General features: G+C 57.3%; 4 protein-coding genes across 4 annotated transcripts; all 4 read right to left on the reverse strand.

Annotated features, from left to right (window-relative positions):
• Window positions 1-554: 554 nt before the first annotated feature.
• B0I36DRAFT_258996 (sodium transport ATPase) lies at window positions 555-4,047 on the reverse strand. The gene is made up of 4 exons (XM_046151093.1): window positions 3,743-4,047; window positions 1,529-3,668; window positions 987-1,463; window positions 555-930 (listed from the first exon to the last, which is right to left on the reverse strand). Exons 1-4 carry the CDS (start codon window positions 4,027-4,029, stop codon window positions 649-651), a joined length of 3,186 nt encoding a protein of 1,061 aa, XP_046017917.1. The 5' UTR covers window positions 4,030-4,047; the 3' UTR covers window positions 555-648.
• Window positions 4,048-7,034: 2,987 nt separating this feature from the next.
• Window positions 7,035-9,686, reverse strand: B0I36DRAFT_309515 (uncharacterized protein). The gene has a single exon (XM_046152137.1). The coding sequence runs from the start codon at window positions 9,530-9,532 to the stop codon at window positions 7,319-7,321; it is 2,214 nt and encodes a 737-aa protein (XP_046017918.1). The 5' UTR covers window positions 9,533-9,686; the 3' UTR covers window positions 7,035-7,318.
• A 2,151-nt stretch (window positions 9,687-11,837) lies between these two features.
• Window positions 11,838-13,490, reverse strand: B0I36DRAFT_370820 (alpha-amylase; the record flags this gene model as incomplete). Its single annotated transcript, XM_046159951.1, has 2 exons — window positions 11,838-12,952; window positions 13,103-13,490. The coding sequence occupies 2 exons, from the start codon at window positions 13,488-13,490 to the stop codon at window positions 11,838-11,840; spliced, it is 1,503 nt and encodes a 500-aa protein (XP_046017919.1).
• Window positions 13,491-14,916: 1,426 nt separating this feature from the next.
• Window positions 14,917-18,366, reverse strand: B0I36DRAFT_426453 (uncharacterized protein). The gene is made up of 5 exons (XM_046162392.1): window positions 17,783-18,366; window positions 17,647-17,693; window positions 17,205-17,587; window positions 17,038-17,105; window positions 14,917-16,966 (listed from the first exon to the last, which is right to left on the reverse strand). Exons 1-5 carry the CDS (start codon window positions 17,952-17,954, stop codon window positions 15,174-15,176), a joined length of 2,463 nt encoding a protein of 820 aa, XP_046017920.1. The 5' UTR covers window positions 17,955-18,366; the 3' UTR covers window positions 14,917-15,173.
• Window positions 18,367-19,660: the final 1,294 nt, after the last annotated feature.

Consider the following 19,660-nt stretch of genomic DNA (forward strand, 5'->3'; position numbering starts at 1 on the left):
TTCACGGCTACAGGAAGAGAGTTGCATCCAGGCCCTTCAAGCCGTACTCTACACGCCATGGACAATAATATGCTTGATAAGTACGAAAGCCCGACACACAGAAACCAACATACAACTTCCCCTGGTCGTCCTCAAAACTAACGGGGCCGCCGCCGTGCATAGCTGACACACACATCTCGCCACCTCTACACTACATCCACACAACAGCATGCTGGAGGGCACGCAGCTCATGACTCGAACACACAGGATGAGGCTTAAAGTGGTGGTCGCACTTTCGAGTAGCGAGTCAAGTATCCCAGACTAAATGGGCAGAGAGTACGGCATGGCGGGACATAAACTCGGCTAACTATGGGTTTCTCTTGTATGATGACGGATCGAAGTGAATGATATTCGGTTGTTATTATCGTCATATCGACTAGAATAATGTTCAGAGCATGTACAGCCCCCTGTACTGCGAAAAAGGATATACTTGCGCCGTTTTCTATGCATTTCATGGCGAATCAAAGCCAAGGTAGACAGAGGCCCCCCCCCCCCCCCCTCCCTTTTCTCCCCAGCCGAGGCAATGGGGCCGCGAGTGATCGCCCACCCACCCATCTTGTGACGCAGTAAAACTTCCACAAGGGCCAAAAGTCGAGTCTTTAACCCGCTTCACGCCTTCTCCTCGACCTTCTTCCTCCGCGCCTCGTCGGAACCGGTCGACAGCTCCTGGCTCTCGTCCGAGTTGTTGGGGATGTAGCCATCGAAGATGACGCTGCTGAGGCGGCGACGCTGACCACCACCCTCCTTCTTCGCGGTGCGGCGCAGGTAGACGCGCTTGGCCCACTTCCAGGCCTCAATGCCGCCAAAGAACAGGACTGCCTCGACAATGACGATGCCCCACTCCCAGGTGATGCCGGTGTGCAGGAAGACCTGATCGTTGATGACGGGGACCTGTAATAGACTGTTAGTAGCTGCGAGTCATGCTGATATGAGAAGTCGAGACTTACGTAAAGGATCACAAAGATGGAAGCGAACCCGAAGAGGACAGACCAGAAGAGGAATTTGTTGCGCCAGACGTCAATCATCCACTGGGTAAAGTAGCGCTTGCTCTTGGGCTGCATGCGGAAGAACGACCGACGGAAGTTGATGAGCTCCCAGGCAAGGAAGAGTGAGAACCACGTCATGGACACGAAAGTAGTGGCGCGGGCGCGGAAGACAATGTCGCACTCTTCAGACCAGCCACGGTTGCAGTGTCGACCAGTGATGCCGGGACCCCACTGGTATAGAACGAGCGAGAAAGAGGCCAAGCAGAGCGCAGCCATCCAGAGGCCGTAGACGACCATATCAATGAGCAATTCAATCGTAAAGATGCCGCGTTTCAGTGACTGAGGCGGACGCTGAAGAATGTCGGGCGCAGCAACCTCGAGACCAAGGCCCATATCGGGCAGTCCAGAAGTGACCATGATGACCCACATGATTTCGACCTATTTGATGACGAAATTGTTAGAAACAGAGCATCCAGATGGCATATAGGAAATCGGACACATACCGGTGAGAGAGGAAAGACACTAAGACCATCAGAGTCCTTGAATGCCAGACCGATCAGGAGGGTGCAGGCTTGCGCAATGTTCTGGCTGAGCAAGTGCAGAACGAACTTCTGGATGTTGTCAAAGATGCGACGGCCTTCCTCAACGGCGTTCAGAATGGAAGCGAAGTTGTCGTCCGTCAGGATAATGTCAGACGCATCCTTGGCGACATCAGAACCAGCTTGGCCCATAGCAATACCCACATCGGCACGCTTCAGCGAGGGGGAGTCGTTGACACCATCACCAGTCATGGCAGCATACAGCTTGCGGCGGTGGAGGGCGTCGATCATGCGAACCTTGGTGTTGGGTGCGCAACGGGCGATGACAAGTGGCAAGACCGGCATGGCATCAATCTCGGCATCAGTGAGCTTGTCGAACTCGGCGGCCGTGGTAACCATTTGGTTCTCGCTCTGCTTGGAGATCATCTCGAGACGCTCAGGAACTATACCGATCTGCTTGGCGATGGCGAAGGCCGTGCCGGGGTGGTCGCCAGTAAGCATGTGAACGCCAATGCCGGCCTGGTGGCACTTCTTGACAGAGTCCTTGGATTCAGGGCGAGGAGGATCGAAGAGACCGATGAGGCCGCGGAAAGTCAGACCAGACTCAACCTGGGCCCGATCTTCGTCGCTCGTACCGGTAGGGCCAGTGTAGACTTTGGAAGCAAGAGCAAGCACACGAAGGCCTTGCTCAGCCAGAGCCTCCATGTTGGAAAGGATGTCGTCCTTGATGTCCTCGGTAAGATCAACTGTCTGGCCCTTGCCCTCCATATCGATGCTAACGCAGGCCTCCAGGATGCGTTCGACGGCACCCTTGCTAAAGGCGTACTTGGTGTCTTCTCCCTTCTTCGTGAAGATGACTGACATCTTCTTGACGTCACTAGAGAACGGATACTCTGTCACGAGTTTCCACTCCGCGTCCTCGCCTTCAACCTGCTTGAGGCGGTTCCAGCCAAAGCGCGAGCTGAAGACGAGAATAGCAATTTCAGAGGGGTCACCACGAGCAGTCCAACCCTCGCCGTCGGTCGATTTATAGACAGTGGCGAGGTTGGCAAGGGAAGCAATCTTGAGGAATTCCTCGAGTGGGCCATTATCCTTGAGAAGATCCTCGGCGGTTTTGCGGCTGTCAGTCTCCGGGGGAAGCTCGTCATAAGGGCCAGTGTCGTAAGGCGATTCCTCGGTATGCATCAAATCGCCGACTGTGGGATTGACAGGTTCGTTGCTCTCGCCGACAGAGTAAGTACCGCGGCTCGGAATCCACGCCTTCTTGGCCACCATCTTACCCTGAGTTAGGGTACCAGTCTTGTCGGAGCAGATATCGGTGACGGCACCGAGAGCCTCCAAGGCATTGAGCTTGCGCACAATGACGTGACGCTCAACCATGCGCTTGGTGCCAGCGGACATTGTGATTGTCAGGACGACAATCAGGGAAGCGGGCAACATAGAGAGACCAGTGGCGACGGCGTAGATAATGACTTCCCGGTCGTTACTGAAGTTGTTGGCAGCCAGCACAATGATGGCAAAGACGACCGCGATGAAGAACAGACCAATGGCGAGCTGTGAGAGCTTTCGCTGGAGAGGCGTACCGACATTGACGCCAAGGAAGTGTCCAGCAAGATCCTTTGCAGTGAGAATCCAAGCTTGGGCCTGACGGTGAGGCTTGACCTTGCCATCGGCAGTCCTCTTTGGCTCACGAACTCGCGAGTTGGACGCCCGGAGAGCTGCCGCGATGGAACCAATCTCGGTGTGCATGCCGGTTGCGAAAACCACGCCACGTGCGCGACCCTTGGTGACGGTGCTAGACGAGAAGGCAACATTGAGGCGATCGCCAGGTCCAAGGTCCTCGGAAAAGGTCTCGTCGGCAACTTTTTGAACGGGCAGCGACTCTCCAGTCAACAAAGCCTCGTCGGTCTCAAAGTTCATGACCTCGATCAGGCGGATGTCGGCAGGAATGGTGTCACCAGTCTTCAGCTCAACCATGTCTCCAGGGACGACGTGCACAGTAGGGATGGTTTCGTTATTTCCGCCACGAATGACATGCGAAGTGGGGGACGAGAGCGATCGGAGTGAGTCCATGGTCTTCTCGGCGGAGAATTCCTGCCAGAAACTAGACGGGCATCGTCAGTAAATGCATACGGGCTCGTTGACTGTGTTGGCTTGTCCGAGGTTTTGTGGGCTTACCCGATAATGATGTTAAGAATGATGATGGCAGCAACAACGCCGCCCTCAATCCAGGACGCAATGCCAAAGGACACAGCCATGGCCATGATGAGGACGAGCATCATGGCATTGGCAACCTGCTTCAGAAGGATCTTGCCCGGGTTGACGCCCGGACCATTGTCGAGCTCGTTCGGCCCATACTTGTCCAAACGCTCCTTGGCCTCGGTGTCTGAGAGACCGTCGACACCGCTGCAGCCAAGCTCTCGCTCGACTTCTTCAAAGGTAAGACTGTGCGCAGGCTTGGACATCGGGGTGTTGGACTGTCCAGAGACATGCCCCTCGAGGGGGTTTGGCTTGCCCATCTTGGTCGAACGGCTTGTGGTCGCTGATTCAAGGCGTGGTGACGATACAAACCTTCCCCATTGGTGGTTGACGTCGGGGGTATCCTAAAGATACTTTGGGGAGGAGGGTCTGCAATCTTGCTACGTTGGTGGTGCCAAGAAAGCCAGAAAGCGGAACTGCTGGTCAGAGGACTTGCAGAAAGAAAAGGAAGCAGGAGAAACCACAATGTCTTGGAAGGATGGGGAGAAGAGCGTCCTAAGTAGTCTCCAGGGGCCGGCAGATTTGGTTCCCCGTCCCGAAGGCAGACAATGGGGGTTGGGCTGGAGGGGCAGATAGGCAGAGCCGAGCAACGGCAGGCCGAGCAAGCGTTGACGACATTGTGCTCTTCAAGGCTGCATCCCAGCATGCTGGAGACGCTGGGGGAGCGGTGGTGGGGACCTCAAGCCTCTTGGCATCCATGAGGCTGCTCGGCAGACCGTGGATCGAGGACGGCGGACCACGCCAGGATGCGGCATGGTGATACCGTCATGCGGCGGCCGCGGGCGAGTGAGCAAGCAACGACGAGTTGGGCCGAGTTGGACGGGCTGCGCCGGATTTAGGCGCGCAGGAGCCCGCTCTAGTCCCACCACAGCCGACAGTGTTGTTGAGCGAGAACAGCGATCGTGGCAGGCGGGCATGGCACGGCGTGGCAGGACTGCTCGCGGACTGGCGTGGGCTGGGCACTACGTAATGTGCTGCTACTGCTGGAGAGGCAAGTGCCAAGGAGGCACTAGGACGGCGGCTCTGAGGAGGTTTGTTCTCGAAGGAGCGCGCCCCGGAGGTGGTGTCGAGTGCCGGCTAAGCGGCACCCGGCTCTGGCGCCGAGAAACGTGCCCACATATCTCCCGGCCGGAGGGGCTTGGCGGCTCGGCCGCGGTCCGTATCGTGCAGTGTGCGATGGGCTGCGGCGAAAGCGCAACTTGGAATTGAGGGTGTATCGCGGCGTGGGGTGCTGGCCAAGCGAGCAGATGGGTGCCAGGCTGGCTGGGCATTGGTCAGTCCTCTCATGCCCTATGTTGGGGATTACATGACTAGAGCACGCCACTCCGTCACGTCGAGCCTCCAAAGCATATTCTTTGGGGGGTGAGCCCTGGACATTGGCGCAAACGCCTATTGGCAGGGGCACTGGTCTGCCAGAACCTTACCTCGAGCTCGAGGTCCCTGGCGTTGGCCGGTCGCGTTCTGGAGCCTGTGCGCCAAGAGTGCATGGACACTGGTCCCAAGAGGCGAAGCATGGCGCTGGGTGCTTGGCCTGCTGCGAGCAGCGCTTGGCGTTGACATCAGTTGTTGCCCGGCTGGTGCCGGTAGCCGTGCTCATGCCACTCCAGCATCACGGTCGTCATGAAAGGTGTGGTGTGGGCTCTCCCGCCCAGATGTCGTGTTTTGCTGCTGTTGAAGCTGCAGCACGTGGGGCAAGGTGAGGCCATGGTGATTGCATCGCTCCATGCTTCGATGCTGCGGATGACATTGGCGAGATGTAGAAGCTGCTTAGTGATGGGGTAGAGCTGTAGTGAGCCAGGTGCGAGTCCTCAGTCCCCGCATAATTGGACCCCCAGATCTCGAAGGCGGGCGCAATCGGTCGGGCAGACTACATCCTGTCACTTATTCTGTTTGCGACAAGCCTGGAGAACCACCTGGGCACGACAAGTGCCTGCCTGGCTACGAATATTACAAAGCCCCCGAATCATCAACTAAAACAAATCAGTGCAAACCACTCTTCTCACGCTCGCACAACACCTCCTCCAACGAGATCCTCATCTTGATATCTTCACGCGTCCCTGGCCATCTGTGTGCTGCGACCCTGGCTGCAGCCCTTTGGGACATTGCTCCTCTGACGTCACGCTGCTTGTTCCGGAAATCCCTGGAGCTATTCCTTGCCATCTATGCATATCTGGCCTTGCAAACGGACAATCGGGCCACCACTGGAATCATGCCGGATTCCTGCCTCGACTTCTATCTCATCATCACCATCCCTCGCAGGATCTCACGATAACCTCGTCTCAAACTCCCGCGGGAACGGGCGAGAACGGGTTCGGTCGGCTCCGCCTGCCCAGCCCGAGCTGCCCTTCTCGGTGACACGCCAAGATGTTCAGATACACAACAACAATAAGCCCTCGCCCCGTTCCTGCACGCGCTGCATAGTCTAACCTAGCGCGCGCAAAACCACCCCTTGTCGCCAGTAATACATGGGCAATCGTGAACCCTCTGCGCTGCAGCAGCATGCAGACCCAAGACTTGGCGTTCGTGCAGATAACTTAAGTCAGTTGAGGCGCGTCTTGCAGTTCCGGGGTCTGTATTCCCTTGGGCAACCCCCGTTTTTTTAACCCTTGAAACACGTTTCCATCACACATACACTTTGTCTCTGCGCCGCTTTGCTCGGCTGGGTCACCGAGGCGCAAAGCCACAAGCGCACACAAGACCTGCACAAGGCCGTGCCAAGCCGTCGTAAGATCCACTGGCGATAAGCAAAGAGAGCACGCACACACTTCATCAAAACGGCCAAGTCTGGTAAGCACACCCGCTGACCAGGTCAATAAGTGCATGTCTCCTCCTGAGGACAACGAACGACCCGACCGCTTGCATGCCCAGCTGCCCAGAGGTCTCCTACTGTCACCAACGTCCCAAGACATGCACCCAAGATGCTTGGCTGGTGCTCTCGAGCCAGGGGTCCCATTCCCCGCCTCTCTCCCCCCCCTCTCCTTCAGGACGCCACTTTATTTGTTGTTTGTTCTTAATTGTCATCTTGGCCTGGGTCCCGAGTTGAGAAGAGACTGGTCCCCCGATAAGACCGATCTTCATGTTTTTGTCGCAGTGCAGGCTCTCCCCCCACCCATCAAGCTGCGACTCAATCTTCCGCTTGACCGAACGCCCGGATTCGGCGTCGGCTGTGCAGGCTCCTTGGCGATCGCGAATGTCGGTCATGTTTGGGATTGTCACCTGAAGACCCTGATCCGGGGCGGGCAGAAGGGCGTGATTGGACAATCCGGTCCACGGTAATCTCTCGCCGAAAATATTTGTGATCAATTGCAACTACGCTTCAGGCTCGGAAAGCTGCGGGTTTAGGGCGAATTGGCACGCTTGACCTGTAGCATGAGGAGACTGACGAGGACCAACCGCACTGCTCATCTGCCTGATCTTCGGGATCTTTGTGTATTGTTCCTTATATGTGCGTTTCTATGCTCGAGATATATATACTGCGCGGTCCGTGACCATCCACTACTTCTCCTTTTCTTTTGCGGGAACTGGACTGCTCGCCCTCGTCGGCATATAAAACTCGTACCGGTCCGGCCACAGTATGGTGTTGGCCATCTTGAGCACCTCGACCTCGGCGTGCGTGGTTGGCGTCAGTGACCGTGGGCTCGGGGTCTTAGTCTCCTCGTTCTCGCTGTCCTTGCCCTCACTTGCTCTCCGCCCAGTCCCCTCACCACTTCCGCTGCCACTACTAGATGGCGGGCTCGGTATTCTGTTGCGCGTAGGGATCACAATACTCTTGCCGAGATTCCAAGGTGCGAGCCCCATGGCCTGGAGCGCCTCCTCGCCACCCACCTCCCGGATGTCCTTCTCCCCCAGCCGCCCCGTGTGCGGTGCCTCGCTGCCAAGTCCAGTGCCAGTCGAGTCAAAGTCCGGCCCGGGATGACCGCGCAGGAACGCCTTGCGTTGCCGGGCAAGAAAAAGGGCGTTTGTTTGCGTCAGTGGGGCAGCGGGCGTGTAGACCAGCATCGAAGTGCTGTTGTTCTCGGAAGACCCCTTGGTGCCCTCCACCGCCCCTTCAGGCGGGGTTGGTAGTGTGTTCTCACGGTAGTTCGTGTTGGAGAATTGGTAAGCCTGGTCCGGGTGCCAGACAATGTAGTCGCCAACTTGCAGTGTCGGCGGGGTCACCAGGCTCTTGTCAAGTTGCAGGTGCGGATGCCATGCGCCAGTCACTCGCTGTGCGTGTCCGGCTACGGCACCGTGAATAATGGTTGATTGCTCCTCGTCCAGCTTCCAGTTCTCAGGGGCCAGATATTCGTCCCATTGTTCCTCGGTTGCACCCGACTCTTCTGGTGCACCCTTTGTTGGTGAGAAGAACGGCCGCAGCAGAAAATAGACAGTCGACAGTTTTGGAGACGGTAGCAACCTGATCATGCCAGGCTCCACCACCGTCAGCGCCAAAATGCCTTGGAACAGACGCAGCATTGAACATGCACCCGCGCCATTGTACAGGTCCGGTGTCGCGTTGATCCGCCCGGCAGGATCCCAGGGATTGTACTCCTCCCATTCTCCCTTGAAGATGGCATCGTAGAGACCAGCCCGACCATAGCCGTCCATCTCCCAGCGTTCGAGACTACCGTTATCAACCTGAGCAATCTGTGCCGATGATGTGGCGGCGGCGGCAGCTATGAGGTTGTCCTCGGGAGTTTTTGTGATCGAAATGGCGCTGCCATTGACAACAAGCTTTCCATCGACAATGGATTCTATCCGCAGGCGATCCGCATACGTGATGGGAAACCTCGTCGCCAGATTGTCATCATCACTAGTGTCCCACAAGCCCATGGCAAAACGCTGCGCCTGTAGGACATTTGGGTGCGCACGGCTGCGTACTTGTGCCGGTGTCCAGAAAAAGTCGAAACATGTCGGATCCTGCGCAGCGGGAGGCTTGAAGTCGTGTTTCGTCTCCAAGTACTTGCTAGTCTCCTCGACCCAGGCGCTTGCTTGCTCTTGCGGCACAACGCGGCGGATGACGCCGATCCCATGTCGCTTGAGCGAGTCTCTGAAAGGCGCAACTTTGTCGGTCTTGTCAATGTCTGCGAAGTCAATGGATGGTATCAGCTCCGAACCATGCTCTGCTATGTGCTGAACCTCGGCGCGGAGTGCTTTCAGCAGCCGCGCCCACGAGGCCTGCACCGCCTCCTCGCGCCCTTTGATCAGGCGGCGCTTGACATTGCCGAACCGGGAGGGCAAAGGCACCGGTTCGGTGCCGTAGAATGACAGCACTGGGGGGTCCATGGGATTGAGGCTGAGCGACAGGTAGTGGTCGTCGCCGTTGGGCTTGGGCTTTGTCGACCTGCCAAGGGGTTGGTCGTTGCTGCGGTTGCGCTTGAGGTTGGAGCTCTGCGTGCTGCCTGCGCCCAGGCCACTGTCGAGAGGGCCGGCGCTAAGCGGGGGGTGCGGCCGGAGGTGGGCGGCACTAGCAGTGGACGCTGCAGGCGACGAGGAGAAGGCTGCTGGGGAGGCGGACGAAGCAGAGGCAGACGAGGCTGGCGACGACATGGACGCAGCGAGGGCGGCGGCAGAGTTGAGGGCGGCCGCGACAGAGATGGAGAAGGCAGAAGGTAAAGGAGCATGGGAGACGGAGGCGGCGGCGAGGGCATGCGACATGGAAAGAGCAGCCCCGGCGGCGGGCGGCGCACCTGCCGCGTGGAGTGCAGCCGCCCGCGCTGCGGCGTCCATGCCTGTCGTGGCCTTGAGACCCAGGGCGGCGGGTGGTGGTGTCGCGGTTGCGTGTGAGGGGAGCAGCGGCCCATGTCCGTGTCCATAAGCTCCTCCTCCTCCTCCTGCTGCTGCTCCAATTCCAGCGCCTCCTCCTCCGCCTGCTGCTCCTCTCCTCCTGCTGCTGCCGCTGCCAACTGCCTCCACCCCGGCTCCCGCGCTGCTGCCAACCAGCGGTTGTGCCACCTCGAGCTTCGACATCTGGTTGCTGCTGCTGTTGCGCCCGAGATCGTCGACCCTTCCCCGCCTTTGTCGTGCCTGCCCGTGTGGACAATCTGAGATCCTCCGCCTCGTGTGTGTGGCCGTCTGCTGCTTGGCGTCTGCCCCCGTGCTGCAGCTGGCGTACGTTACGCCCTTGGAGCTGAAAAGAGTCGGCCTTTTAGTGTTTGTTTTTCTTCCTGGAGCTGTCGTCGCTGTCGTTTCTCCTGGTAGGTCGAGCCCGAGTGAAAGCCACTCTGAAGTCCAGAGCTGCAAAGCGAGCAATGGCCTTTGGTTAATAATGCTGGCACAGACGCGCCCTCGTGCTCTTCTTTTTTCCTCGATTCCCTCATGGATCGGCCATGGGCTGTCTCGACTTTGGCGCACGCTGCCTATATTAAATGCAGGATGCAGGGTGCTTGCTCGGCCAGTCAGATTCCGCCACCATCGGCTGCCGTTAGCTGATGGCACCCCGCGGGATGGAAAGCCCCTTGCCTAAATACGGACAGCCCACACGGGGCCCCCCTGTGCGCTACTGGCGACGGCGACGGCTTCCCGGGCCGACCACGCCCCAGCGCGGGGCCAGCCATGCTGCCGGCTCGCAACTCCGGCCGCTAGCAATGTCCCGCCGGATCATTCTGCCACGAATTGTCCAGCGGCCAGTCTGGGGTCGTGCTCACGACAGCGGACCCTGCAGGCGCCACGGCATGGGGCGGCCTCTGGACGTGTGCTTTGGCATGGCCACCCCGGTGCCACAGCGGAATCGTGCCCGGGTCTCACGAGCTTGTTGGTCGTCAGTCACGTTATGCTTCCAGCCCATCGCGGCTCAGTTGTCGTCTGCTTCAATGCCGGCAGAGTGGGTCGCCAGTGCCACGCCATCAGGAATTACTAACATGCGAGACGCGGCTGTCACAAGCATCTTGAGCCTGGCGTGTTGAGGCTATCGTCTACGCAGTACCGACGCATGGCCCGGTGAGACGTCTCGCGAAGCCGACGAGTTCAGGCTTTTTGTTGAACGATCTGCCGGAACGCCTGGCGCTATTCCGTGCAGTCTTTTATCGCATTGACCAGATCTCGATGGACAGCTTTCGCACAGATGAGAATGCAGAGGGGGCGGCCTTTCAGTCGGTCGGATGCATGGAAGCGTACAGCCGCGCGTCCAGTCTCCCGGGTGTGGTCCTCGCTGGTCTTCTGCATTCACATTTGCTGCAGGAAATTCTCCGCAATCATGATCGATTGCTTGTCATGCTTGACAAGGGCAATCTCGCTGATAAGGCGTGCTGTCTGCTGCCAGCCAGTAGCAACGTGCTCAAACCCCGGAGTATGCGTGTGCGGCTCAACCTTTTGCCACTGAAAGGGGTGGCCAATGCTGCATGTGACTTTGGGTTTGGCGGTCGCGCTCCGCATGTGCTGCCCGGCGGTCCGGTCGACACTGATATGCACGCCACCCCTGCCTATCTTGTCGCCGCATAGCAATATGGTCTCTTGCCTGAAGCCAGGTAAGACCTCTGGCATTGTCTCAGCTCAGAATTCTCGCCAACGGCTTATCTTGCCGTTATGACCCCAGATCAGGCGGCTCGCCAAGCCCAGGCAAAGCAATGTAACGTTGAAAGTCCGGCACTTCTCATACATTATCCCGCCCGGCTCCGTCTGGGAATCCACTATCTAGGCCTGAGCGTGGGCTTTTGCACCTATGTTCTTGTGGCAGGTTTCAGCTTCGAGCTCGCTTGCGGGCGTATCGTGCCGTCTTGCAGATATGCTCTATTACATCTAGGTTGTCTAACGTCTACAGCTTATCACCCTATCTGCGGGCCAAGCTCCGATGCTTGTATTCCACTGATGGACAGACATGGGCCAGACCAGGTCTCATCTAAATCATGTGTGCCGACGACTCCGACTGGCTACATGGTAGGACGAAAATGGACATGCCTGCGAGGGTCGATATGACAATCAGGCCATTGCGTAGATGTCGGCATCGCTGTGGGTGTTAAGGTTAGCGCCTACATTCAGAGCCACAACCTCTCGGTGAAAGGGCGTCAACGAAACAGTGAAGGTCGAGGTTGGACACTTACAATTTGCCGAAGCGGTCTCTACCTGGCGCATCCCGGTTGACCCAGATGGACACAGACGTGCCCGGGCAAGGGAACATGGCGTAGCCGTCGTCGCCAATGTGCACCTCGTCCTGTTGCCAGCCCAGCACGTCTGTCCACACCTCACCCCTGTGCATCTCACCGACAGCCATGCGGATCTGTCCAGGCTCGGCGTTGCTCATGACACAGACCAGGCCGTTCGGGTGCTCGGGCGTGCCTCGCCTGGCAAACCCGATGCAGTTGGCGTCATCCCAGTAGTCATTCTGGTCGCCGTAAGCGTAGAGCTTGCGAGCCAGGATGATGTCGGCCAACTGTCCTCCACATGCCGGGGGCTCCTCGTGCTCGCCCTTGATGCCATAGAGGTCACCGTAGAAGACGCTTGGGTAACCCTGGTTGCGCAGCAGGATGAGCGAGTACGCGAGGGGCTTGAACCAGCCCTCGATGGGCGTCGCTACGGTCTGCCCGGGCTGCGTGTCGTGGTTCATGACGACGGTGACGGCGCTCTCGGGCCGCTCCTGCACGAGCGAGCCGTCAAACACCTTGCGCAGGTCCGCCTTTTCCGTCTGCGATATCCGCGAGAAGTTGTAGACCAGCGGGCTGTCGAACAGCGAGTAGCGGTGGTCCATCTGGTCGAGGTACTTGAGCATCTCGCCTGCGTCGCCGGACCAGAACTCGCCGACGTTGAACAGGTGGCCCTTGCCGAACTCCTTGTCAAGACTGGCCATGAATTCAGCCGTGAAGCGCGCAGAAAAGTGTTGGCACGCGTCGAAGCGGAAGCCCTTGAGGCCGAGCTCCTTGACGACCCAGTGGCCCCAGTTGATGACGTCCTTCTCAACCTCTGGGTGCGAGAAGTCGACGTCGGCAAACATGAGGAAGTCGGCGTTGCCGTCCTCGTCGCCGACCGAGTGGCTCCAGTACTTGCCGTCGCCGAGGATGCGGAAGATGGCGGTCCGGTCGTTGCTCGCGTCGTAGTCGGTGCCCGAGAAGTGCTCCCAGTGGTACTTTTGGCTGCTGTACTTGTCGCCGCGGCCGGGGAACTGGAAGCCCAGCCATGCCTCGATCTCATGGGGCTCGCCAACGTCTTGTGTCCGGTCTGTTTTTTGTCTCTCAAGTCAGTCTCTCATTTTCTTTCTCTCTCTCTCGCTCTCTCTCTCTCGCTCTCTCTCTCTCTGAATAACCCATACGGCTTCTGGAAAATAGGCCAGGGGGGACATAAATGTGTGCGTAAAATGTGCTTGCTTACTGGACTGATCAACCTCCTGCACGCGGCACTTCTCCTTGTCGTCCGCGCCGGCCTTGTGGTTCAGCACGGCATCAAAGTACAGCGACACGCCTTTCTCCTTGGCGTCCCTGCACAGGTCCAGCAGCTCCTCCTTGGGGCCCCACTTGGTCGCGGTGCTGCCCTTCTGGTCAAACTCGCCGAGGTCGTAGAGGTCGTAGATGTCGTAGCCGTTGGCCTGGTCGCCGCCCGCGGCCTTGCAGGCGGGCGGGAGCCACAGGTTGTCGACGCCCACGGCCTTGAGTCCGTCGAGCGCGGCCTGCAGGCGCCGCCAGTGCTTGCGGTCTGCGGGGACGTTCCACTCGAAGCCTTGGAGCAGGCAGAAGTTGTCTTCGTGCTGGAAGTCTCCCATTTTTTTGGATGTTTTTGTTTTTGTGCTTGTTTTTGGGTCTTTGGGTGCTGGTGCTGGTCTGGGGTGTGAGTCTGATGTCGTGGTCTCTCTAGTTGCTGATTCGATCGCGAGTGGGTATTTGGAGAGGGTCGAGTAGGCCGGATGTAGCAGCAAGCAACACAATGGGAAGAATATTCACACGAGACGAAATAGATAAGGTCAGAGTCGAGAAAGACACGGGAACACGGGGTCTATTTGAGTTTATACCACCAAGGCAGGCACCCGGCTAGCTAGCGCTGGGTTTTCGTTCTGGGCTTGTGACGGGCAGTCTCTCTTCTCTCTGTGTGTGTGTGTGTGTGCCACCACCACCACCACCACCACCACCACACACGCGCCGTCCGTCTGCGGCCCCAAGTCCGACGCGCTATCGCGGTAGCTCGATTGGTCGCGGCGACCCAAGATGCCCGGACATGTTGTTCCTGAAATCCCTCCGTGTCGCAGGCATGCACGATACAAAGTGGCGGGTTTCCTTGGAAGTGGTCGACACACGCACATGAAAAAGGTGGTGACGTAGGAGCCGCCGGAGGTGGCGTTCTGAGCCGCATGGGAAGTGGGCAAAGGGGAAGACCTCGAGCTAGCCCCAGCCAATGAAGAGTTGCCCCCAGGGGGGGCAGTTCTCTTGCAAGCACCATTGACGAAGCTGGCAGGTCAACGAAGCATGGGAGTGTACTTCTCGCACGACGTTTGCTCTTTTCCTGTCGATCTCCCGAGGGTCTGGATCGGACATCGTCATTGTCCTTCCTGACCCCTCCTCCTGGCATGGGGAATCGCGGATGGGAATTCTGATCCGCGTCGCCTAGTGTTTGCAAAATCCACAATTGCGGAATCCAATGTCTGTTCTCCGCTAACCTGGTTTCTGCCATACCTTGCGTTGCATGGTCCCTCTCAACGCCTGATTGGAGGCCATCATCGGCTCAGAGAGTACCCTTTCCAAAGTTCAATCCGGACAGTGTCTTGACTTTCTTGTCTCTAGGGGCTGACTCGGGGCAGGTCTCTGCTCATTTTCTGAGACAATTTGATCTTGCAAGACACGCGAGTGATGCAGACGACAAAGGCCTAGAACCATGCCGGTGGTCCGGCGCCCCACGTGCTAGACAGCCACGACACGCGCTAGCCAGGGGCAGAGAACTGCGGGCGTCCTGCTGGATGACGTCGGGCTCGCTAAGGTCATGGTCGTAACTTGCCAATCGTGCCAGTCTTTCTGCATTGCAAAGCAGACTGGTACAAGTAGATTGATGCGGTTTTGACAAGAATTTCTTTGAGAAAAAAAAAAAAATGGGGTTTAAAAAGAAAATTAAAAGATTCTTCCACTTAAAAGATTTTTTTGCAGTTCTCGTAATGTATGGCTGGAAATTCAACGGGCGATAAAATCTCATCTGACTGTATGGCTACTTCATGTGGTATGATGAAAGTAAAACACTTGTATCACACGAAATATGTCCTCAGATCCCAATATCGACCATGCATACAACTCAGCCCACAAAAGAAACCCAGAGAGCTTTTTAAAGGAGAAAGACAAACAGTGATAAATACTTAGGCATAATAACGTGAGTTGGTTGTATCATAACAAAATTATAAGAGCCCTCCACGCCTGCCTCCTCGCTCCAGTCAGCCCCTTAAAGAGTCTCCATCAAGGCTACACGTTCAAGCTGCCATCTCAAACATGCCCATCGGACTGACTACAGACCTCCTGCTCTTCCTCTTCCCCCTGTACTCGTCCTCGAGATCCAGCGACGATCTGGTTGGCGTCTGAGGGATCGCCGGCAGCCCTCTGGTCGGCGGCATGAAGCTCGGCAGGTGTGGCTGTGACACGGACATGCGATAGTGTTCATACTCTGCGTGCTCGGGCTGGAAGAAGAGCGGGGGCAGGACGAGCCGCGGCGTGGGCTTTATCGGGGAGACGGCGGGCGATGCGGGGTGTGGCGACCGAGGCTGTTCCAGGACTTCTTTCGACGAGGATGGCGTGCGCTTCTGCCAGGGGTTGTTGTTGTTGCCGACCGCGTAGGTAGCGGTGTGACAGATGAATTCTTCGCCGTCGTCGTCGTCATCGTCATCGTCGTTACTATCGTCACCAGCGTCCCTGTCGTCTGCATCGTGCGGGCTCTGGCTGGAGTAGCTAAGCGGACTGAGAGCAGTTGTACTCTGAGTGTTGTTGTTGTTGTCGTAGTTGTAGTTGTTCCTTGCCTTGCTCCTTTCCTGCAGATTCGCAATGGCGGAATCCAGCGTGGCAGAAATGTCCTCCACCCCCACAGCCATTTTACCGTCCGCAGAACTCAAGCCCTCGCGGCGCCCGGAAGCAACATCAGCCACGTCGTCTTCATCATCATGGTCGATGATGGTATTCATCGTGCTCCCCGTCCCGCCGCCAGACGCCGTGCTCGTCACCGTGCTCGTGCCAAACGAGCTCAGACTGCCCGACGTGAGACCGCGGAACCCTTTCGCCGCAGTACTACTACTATACCGACTGTACACGCTGCTGCTGCTCGAGGCACGGTAGTAGTAGCTGCTGTTGGCCCCGACTCCGGCATGTTGGCCGACGCCGCCAGTATAGTACAGATGGCTCAGGTTGGGTGTGCTGGTCGATGAACTCGGCCCACTGCCGCTGCCACTACCGCTCATTCTCTCGAGCAGAGAGCCGCGCAGGCTGCCGCTGCTCCTGCTACTCCGCGTGCCGTACAGAAAGTTCCCGCCGCCGTTCTGCCCTGGGTGGTGGCTCAGGGCGCTGACCGTGCTCGCGCGGAAGCTGCCGTATGTGCTCTCCGGGCTGACTGGCATGAACCCCGGCCGCGGCTGGTCGGAGACTTGTGCTGGGTAGGTAATTTGGTCGAGGTTGTTGTGCATGGTGCCGCCGCTTGGGACAATATTGGGTGCCGGAGACGTGGTCCGGGACTCATACGGCGGTGCCGGACTGCTCAGGCTGCGAGAGCCTGTGCCTGTGCTGCCTGCGTTGTTGTGATGGAATTGCGGATGTCGGGGGCCCTGCGGCTGGCTGGTGTTCTCGAATGGTCTGTTATTCCATGAGACGTGCTGCTGGACGTTCTGGGGGATGCCGGCGACGCCTTGCTCCTGTCTGCTTTCTGCACTCTTAGTCGTGAGCGGTTTTGGAGCTGCCTGACTCTGAAGCTGCTGCTGGTGCTGCTGGGAGTCAAGCTCGAAGCGCTGTGCGTAGTCCCCGTTTGAGTCACTGCCGCTCTCCTGGCTCTTCTTGGGACTCTGGTCCGGTACGGGAGGCTGCTGCTGTTTCTGCCTTGGCGGCCCGGCGTGGTTATGGTGGTGGAGATGCTTGCTGATGCGAGACCTTGCGGACGATCCGAGCGAGCCGCTCATGAGCTTGGGGAACCAGCGCATGACCAGGGGCCGGAGAACGGGGAAGCACGTGCAGATGATGCTGGACATCATCTCGATGCCGGCCCAGATGGTGACCTTTTCGACGACATCTGGGACACAAAAGGGTCAGCCGGCGTTTCAAGAGAGGCTGTATTGAGGCTCACTGTCAAGAGAAACATACCCCGAGATGGCTTCATGCCCATTTGTTCTACAAGCCAGTAGAGCCGAACGATAGAGCAGATGATGACACTGACGATTGGAGTACAGTCTGTTAGCCAAACGACTCCAAAACACAAAGCACGCGACTCCAATATGAGGACTTCAAAAAAAAAACCAAAAAAAACCTACAATGCCCCAAAAGTGAAACAGCACAGCAGCGCAAGCCTCTGCTTGAGCGGAATCTTGAGGTTGAGCACCGGCTTGACCGGCAGCGCAAAGATGATGACGTCGGCAAAGATGTTGACCGACGAGGTCAGGTAGTAGTATATCCTGGGGTCCGCGCACGACCCGCCCGGACTCCCCAGGGGAGCCCACGCGTGGCTAACGGGTATGCACATGAGGATGGCGCCGAGGAACGAGTACAGGCCGTACAGCACGAGCAGCGCCATGAGGATGTTGCACAGCTGCCGCACCCACCGGATGTCCTCGAACACGCGCCAGTACTGGTACACGATGGACAGCTTGGTCAGGGCGGAGCAGAGGCCCCAGGCGATGGTACCGTACCATGATATCTGTCTTTGTTAGATTTGGGGGTTATGATAATATTGCGTCCAGGGGGATGTTTGCTCACTATGGCTAATAACCTGATGTTGCCGTCATCGGCATTCCTAGTGGCCCCTGATGGAGACAGCGCAATTAGCAACTTGCACGTGCGCGGGCACGGTAACCTCTGCGACGAGATGGAATGTTATATAAAAGCAACTCACCCACTACTTTGATCACCCACCACGACATTGCCACCACAAAGGATGAGGTGAGGATGTAGTCCTCGCCATAGAGCTTCTTGACCAGCGCGATGCGCGCGTATAGCCTCAGGCCGACAGCAAGGAGCGCAAAGACGAACGACGTCGTCGTCGCGGCTATGACCTCGTTGGACATGTTTTGGTGTTTCTTGGAGGATGTTGCGCGATGTCAAAGTTCTAGTGCGGCTCGATGAGAACTGCCACTGCCAACCACTTGAAGCATGGGAGACGCCTGCCGCAGAGCTGGTTGTATCCTTTGCACAATTAGGTGAGCACGTCGTTGTGTGCTTCGATTATCCCCGGGAATGTCTCTTGTGCTTTCCGTCGAGTCTCGGAGATGAATTGTGTATTCTCGCCCAGCTTGTCGCAGGACCGAGGGTACACCTCGTGTGAATCTCTATGGTGTCGTCGAGGGCGTGATTCGCATGCTCCCGCAATCGCCTAGGTCCGAGTTGACATGCCTTCGTACGACGGTCGCGATATGGCTTGCGCGATGTGTGATCGATGCAGGCGGCCGATGAAACACAAAAAGACCAAAGAAGGAAACCCTCCTGGAATGGGAGAGAGGGAAAAGAAGAGCCAAGAACTGTCAACACCGAAATTACTGAACGCAGCTTATGCACAAGTTTATCCATAGAAAGGGAGACGGCGAATTGCCTTCACTACACAGCCAGCCGTGACTGCGCCTCTTGCTCATAGTTGGGCGAAACTCCCGCGTGCACAATAAGCCAAGTCAGCAGTCTTGCCATATGACCAACCTTGACATTTCTCCCCTTGTAGCGGCCAGAGCTGGTAGAGCAGGGGTCACTTGTGGGCAACAACGTTTGTAGGGACATCTGGGATCAGGTTTGGGCTACAGAGATCGTCCGACCCTCTTCTTCAGCTCCTTCTCAGCTGTTCTATCTGATCTAAGGCGATCGACATAAAGACACTAAATGCCACATGGCACCGCTACACAATACAGGATCATAAACAGGCGATCATCCATGGAGACAGAAGAAGGGCCGGCGCAAAGGATCGATGCGGCTGCGCGCGCTTGGAACAGAAAAGGTGGATCTGCATGTGGTTGGGGGTAGGGCGGCAGTCGGGTTGGTGGGTAGTAAGCAGCGTCTTGGTTGACTGACATGACGATTTCTCAATAGAGTGTGATCGACCCAACAGAGCTTCCAGCCAAAAGCCACGCCAGAAAGGACTTAGGCCTAGTCAGCCACATTGTAAATCCTGACTAGGACTCATAGCTGGTCCGCCTCATGATGCCCGTCCTCACAGCAAGAGTTCCCTGAGAAAGCTAGGTAGGGCGACAGGGATGCCACTCGCATGACGCCAGATCTTCTCCGGTCGCACCCTCTTTCTGGAATAGAGTTCTGACATGCCAAATCTGCTCTCGGCATGACAGCGTCCTCACGCTCTGTGCCGGGGTTCACAAACGTGTGACTTGGCAAACAGTTATGCTACGTCGCAAGGTCGGTAACCATGGGCAGAACGGTCCAGTGCAACCTGACATTATGTTGAGATTGTCCCGACGAGAATTTCGAGAAGCGAGCTAGGTGTTCAAGTCTTTCACAATCGTACTTTTGAACCTCGATATCCAGCGGTATTATGTCCTGGAAAAAAAGTATGGGCGCGTCGCTTCAACTTGCGCGCCACGGATTCTGCAAGTCTGATCCATCCAGCGTAAAGAGTTGTGGAACCCAGCCCCCACAAACGTTACAGTAAGCCCCGGAATTAGCCCACACCTCGCCACAGCAATCCCCCGATTCAGACACACTCTGGCAGTCTGATTGGCTGCTGTTTCGCCAACCCTGGCAGCAACCTCCCCCTGTTGATTGCCGTGTAAGCAGC

The sequence above is a fragment of the Microdochium trichocladiopsis genome, assembly GCF_020744255.1.
Source record: "Microdochium trichocladiopsis strain MPI-CAGE-CH-0230 chromosome Unknown B0I36scaffold_1, whole genome shotgun sequence".
Taxonomy (NCBI): Eukaryota; Fungi; Ascomycota; class Sordariomycetes; order Xylariales; family Microdochiaceae; genus Microdochium; species Microdochium trichocladiopsis.

Excerpts from the sequence above, each read along its gene's own strand:
- B0I36DRAFT_309515 (XM_046152137.1), bottom strand. The coding sequence starts at position 9,532 with ATGGACGCCGCAGCGCGGGCGGCTGCACTCCACGCGGCAGGTGCGCCG.
- B0I36DRAFT_258996 (XM_046151093.1), bottom strand. The coding sequence starts at position 4,029 with ATGTCCAAGCCTGCGCACAGTCTTACCTTTGAAGAAGTCGAGCGAGAG. Across the intron at positions 3,669-3,742 it reads ATTCTTAACATCATTATCGG|TTTCTGGCAGGAATTCTCCG; the intron begins GTAAGCCCACAA and ends ATGCCCGTCTAG. Across the intron at positions 931-986 it reads CCATCTTTGTGATCCTTTAC|GTCCCCGTCATCAACGATCA; the intron begins GTAAGTCTCGAC and ends AGTCTATTACAG.
- B0I36DRAFT_426453 (XM_046162392.1), bottom strand. The coding sequence starts at position 17,954 with ATGTCCAACGAGGTCATAGCCGCGACGACGACGTCGTTCGTCTTTGCG. Across the intron at positions 17,694-17,782 it reads GTGGGTGATCAAAGTAGTGG|GGGCCACTAGGAATGCCGAT; the intron begins GTGAGTTGCTTT and ends TGTCTCCATCAG. Across the intron at positions 16,967-17,037 it reads GGGCATGAAGCCATCTCGGG|ATGTCGTCGAAAAGGTCACC; the intron begins GTATGTTTCTCT and ends TTTGTGTCCCAG.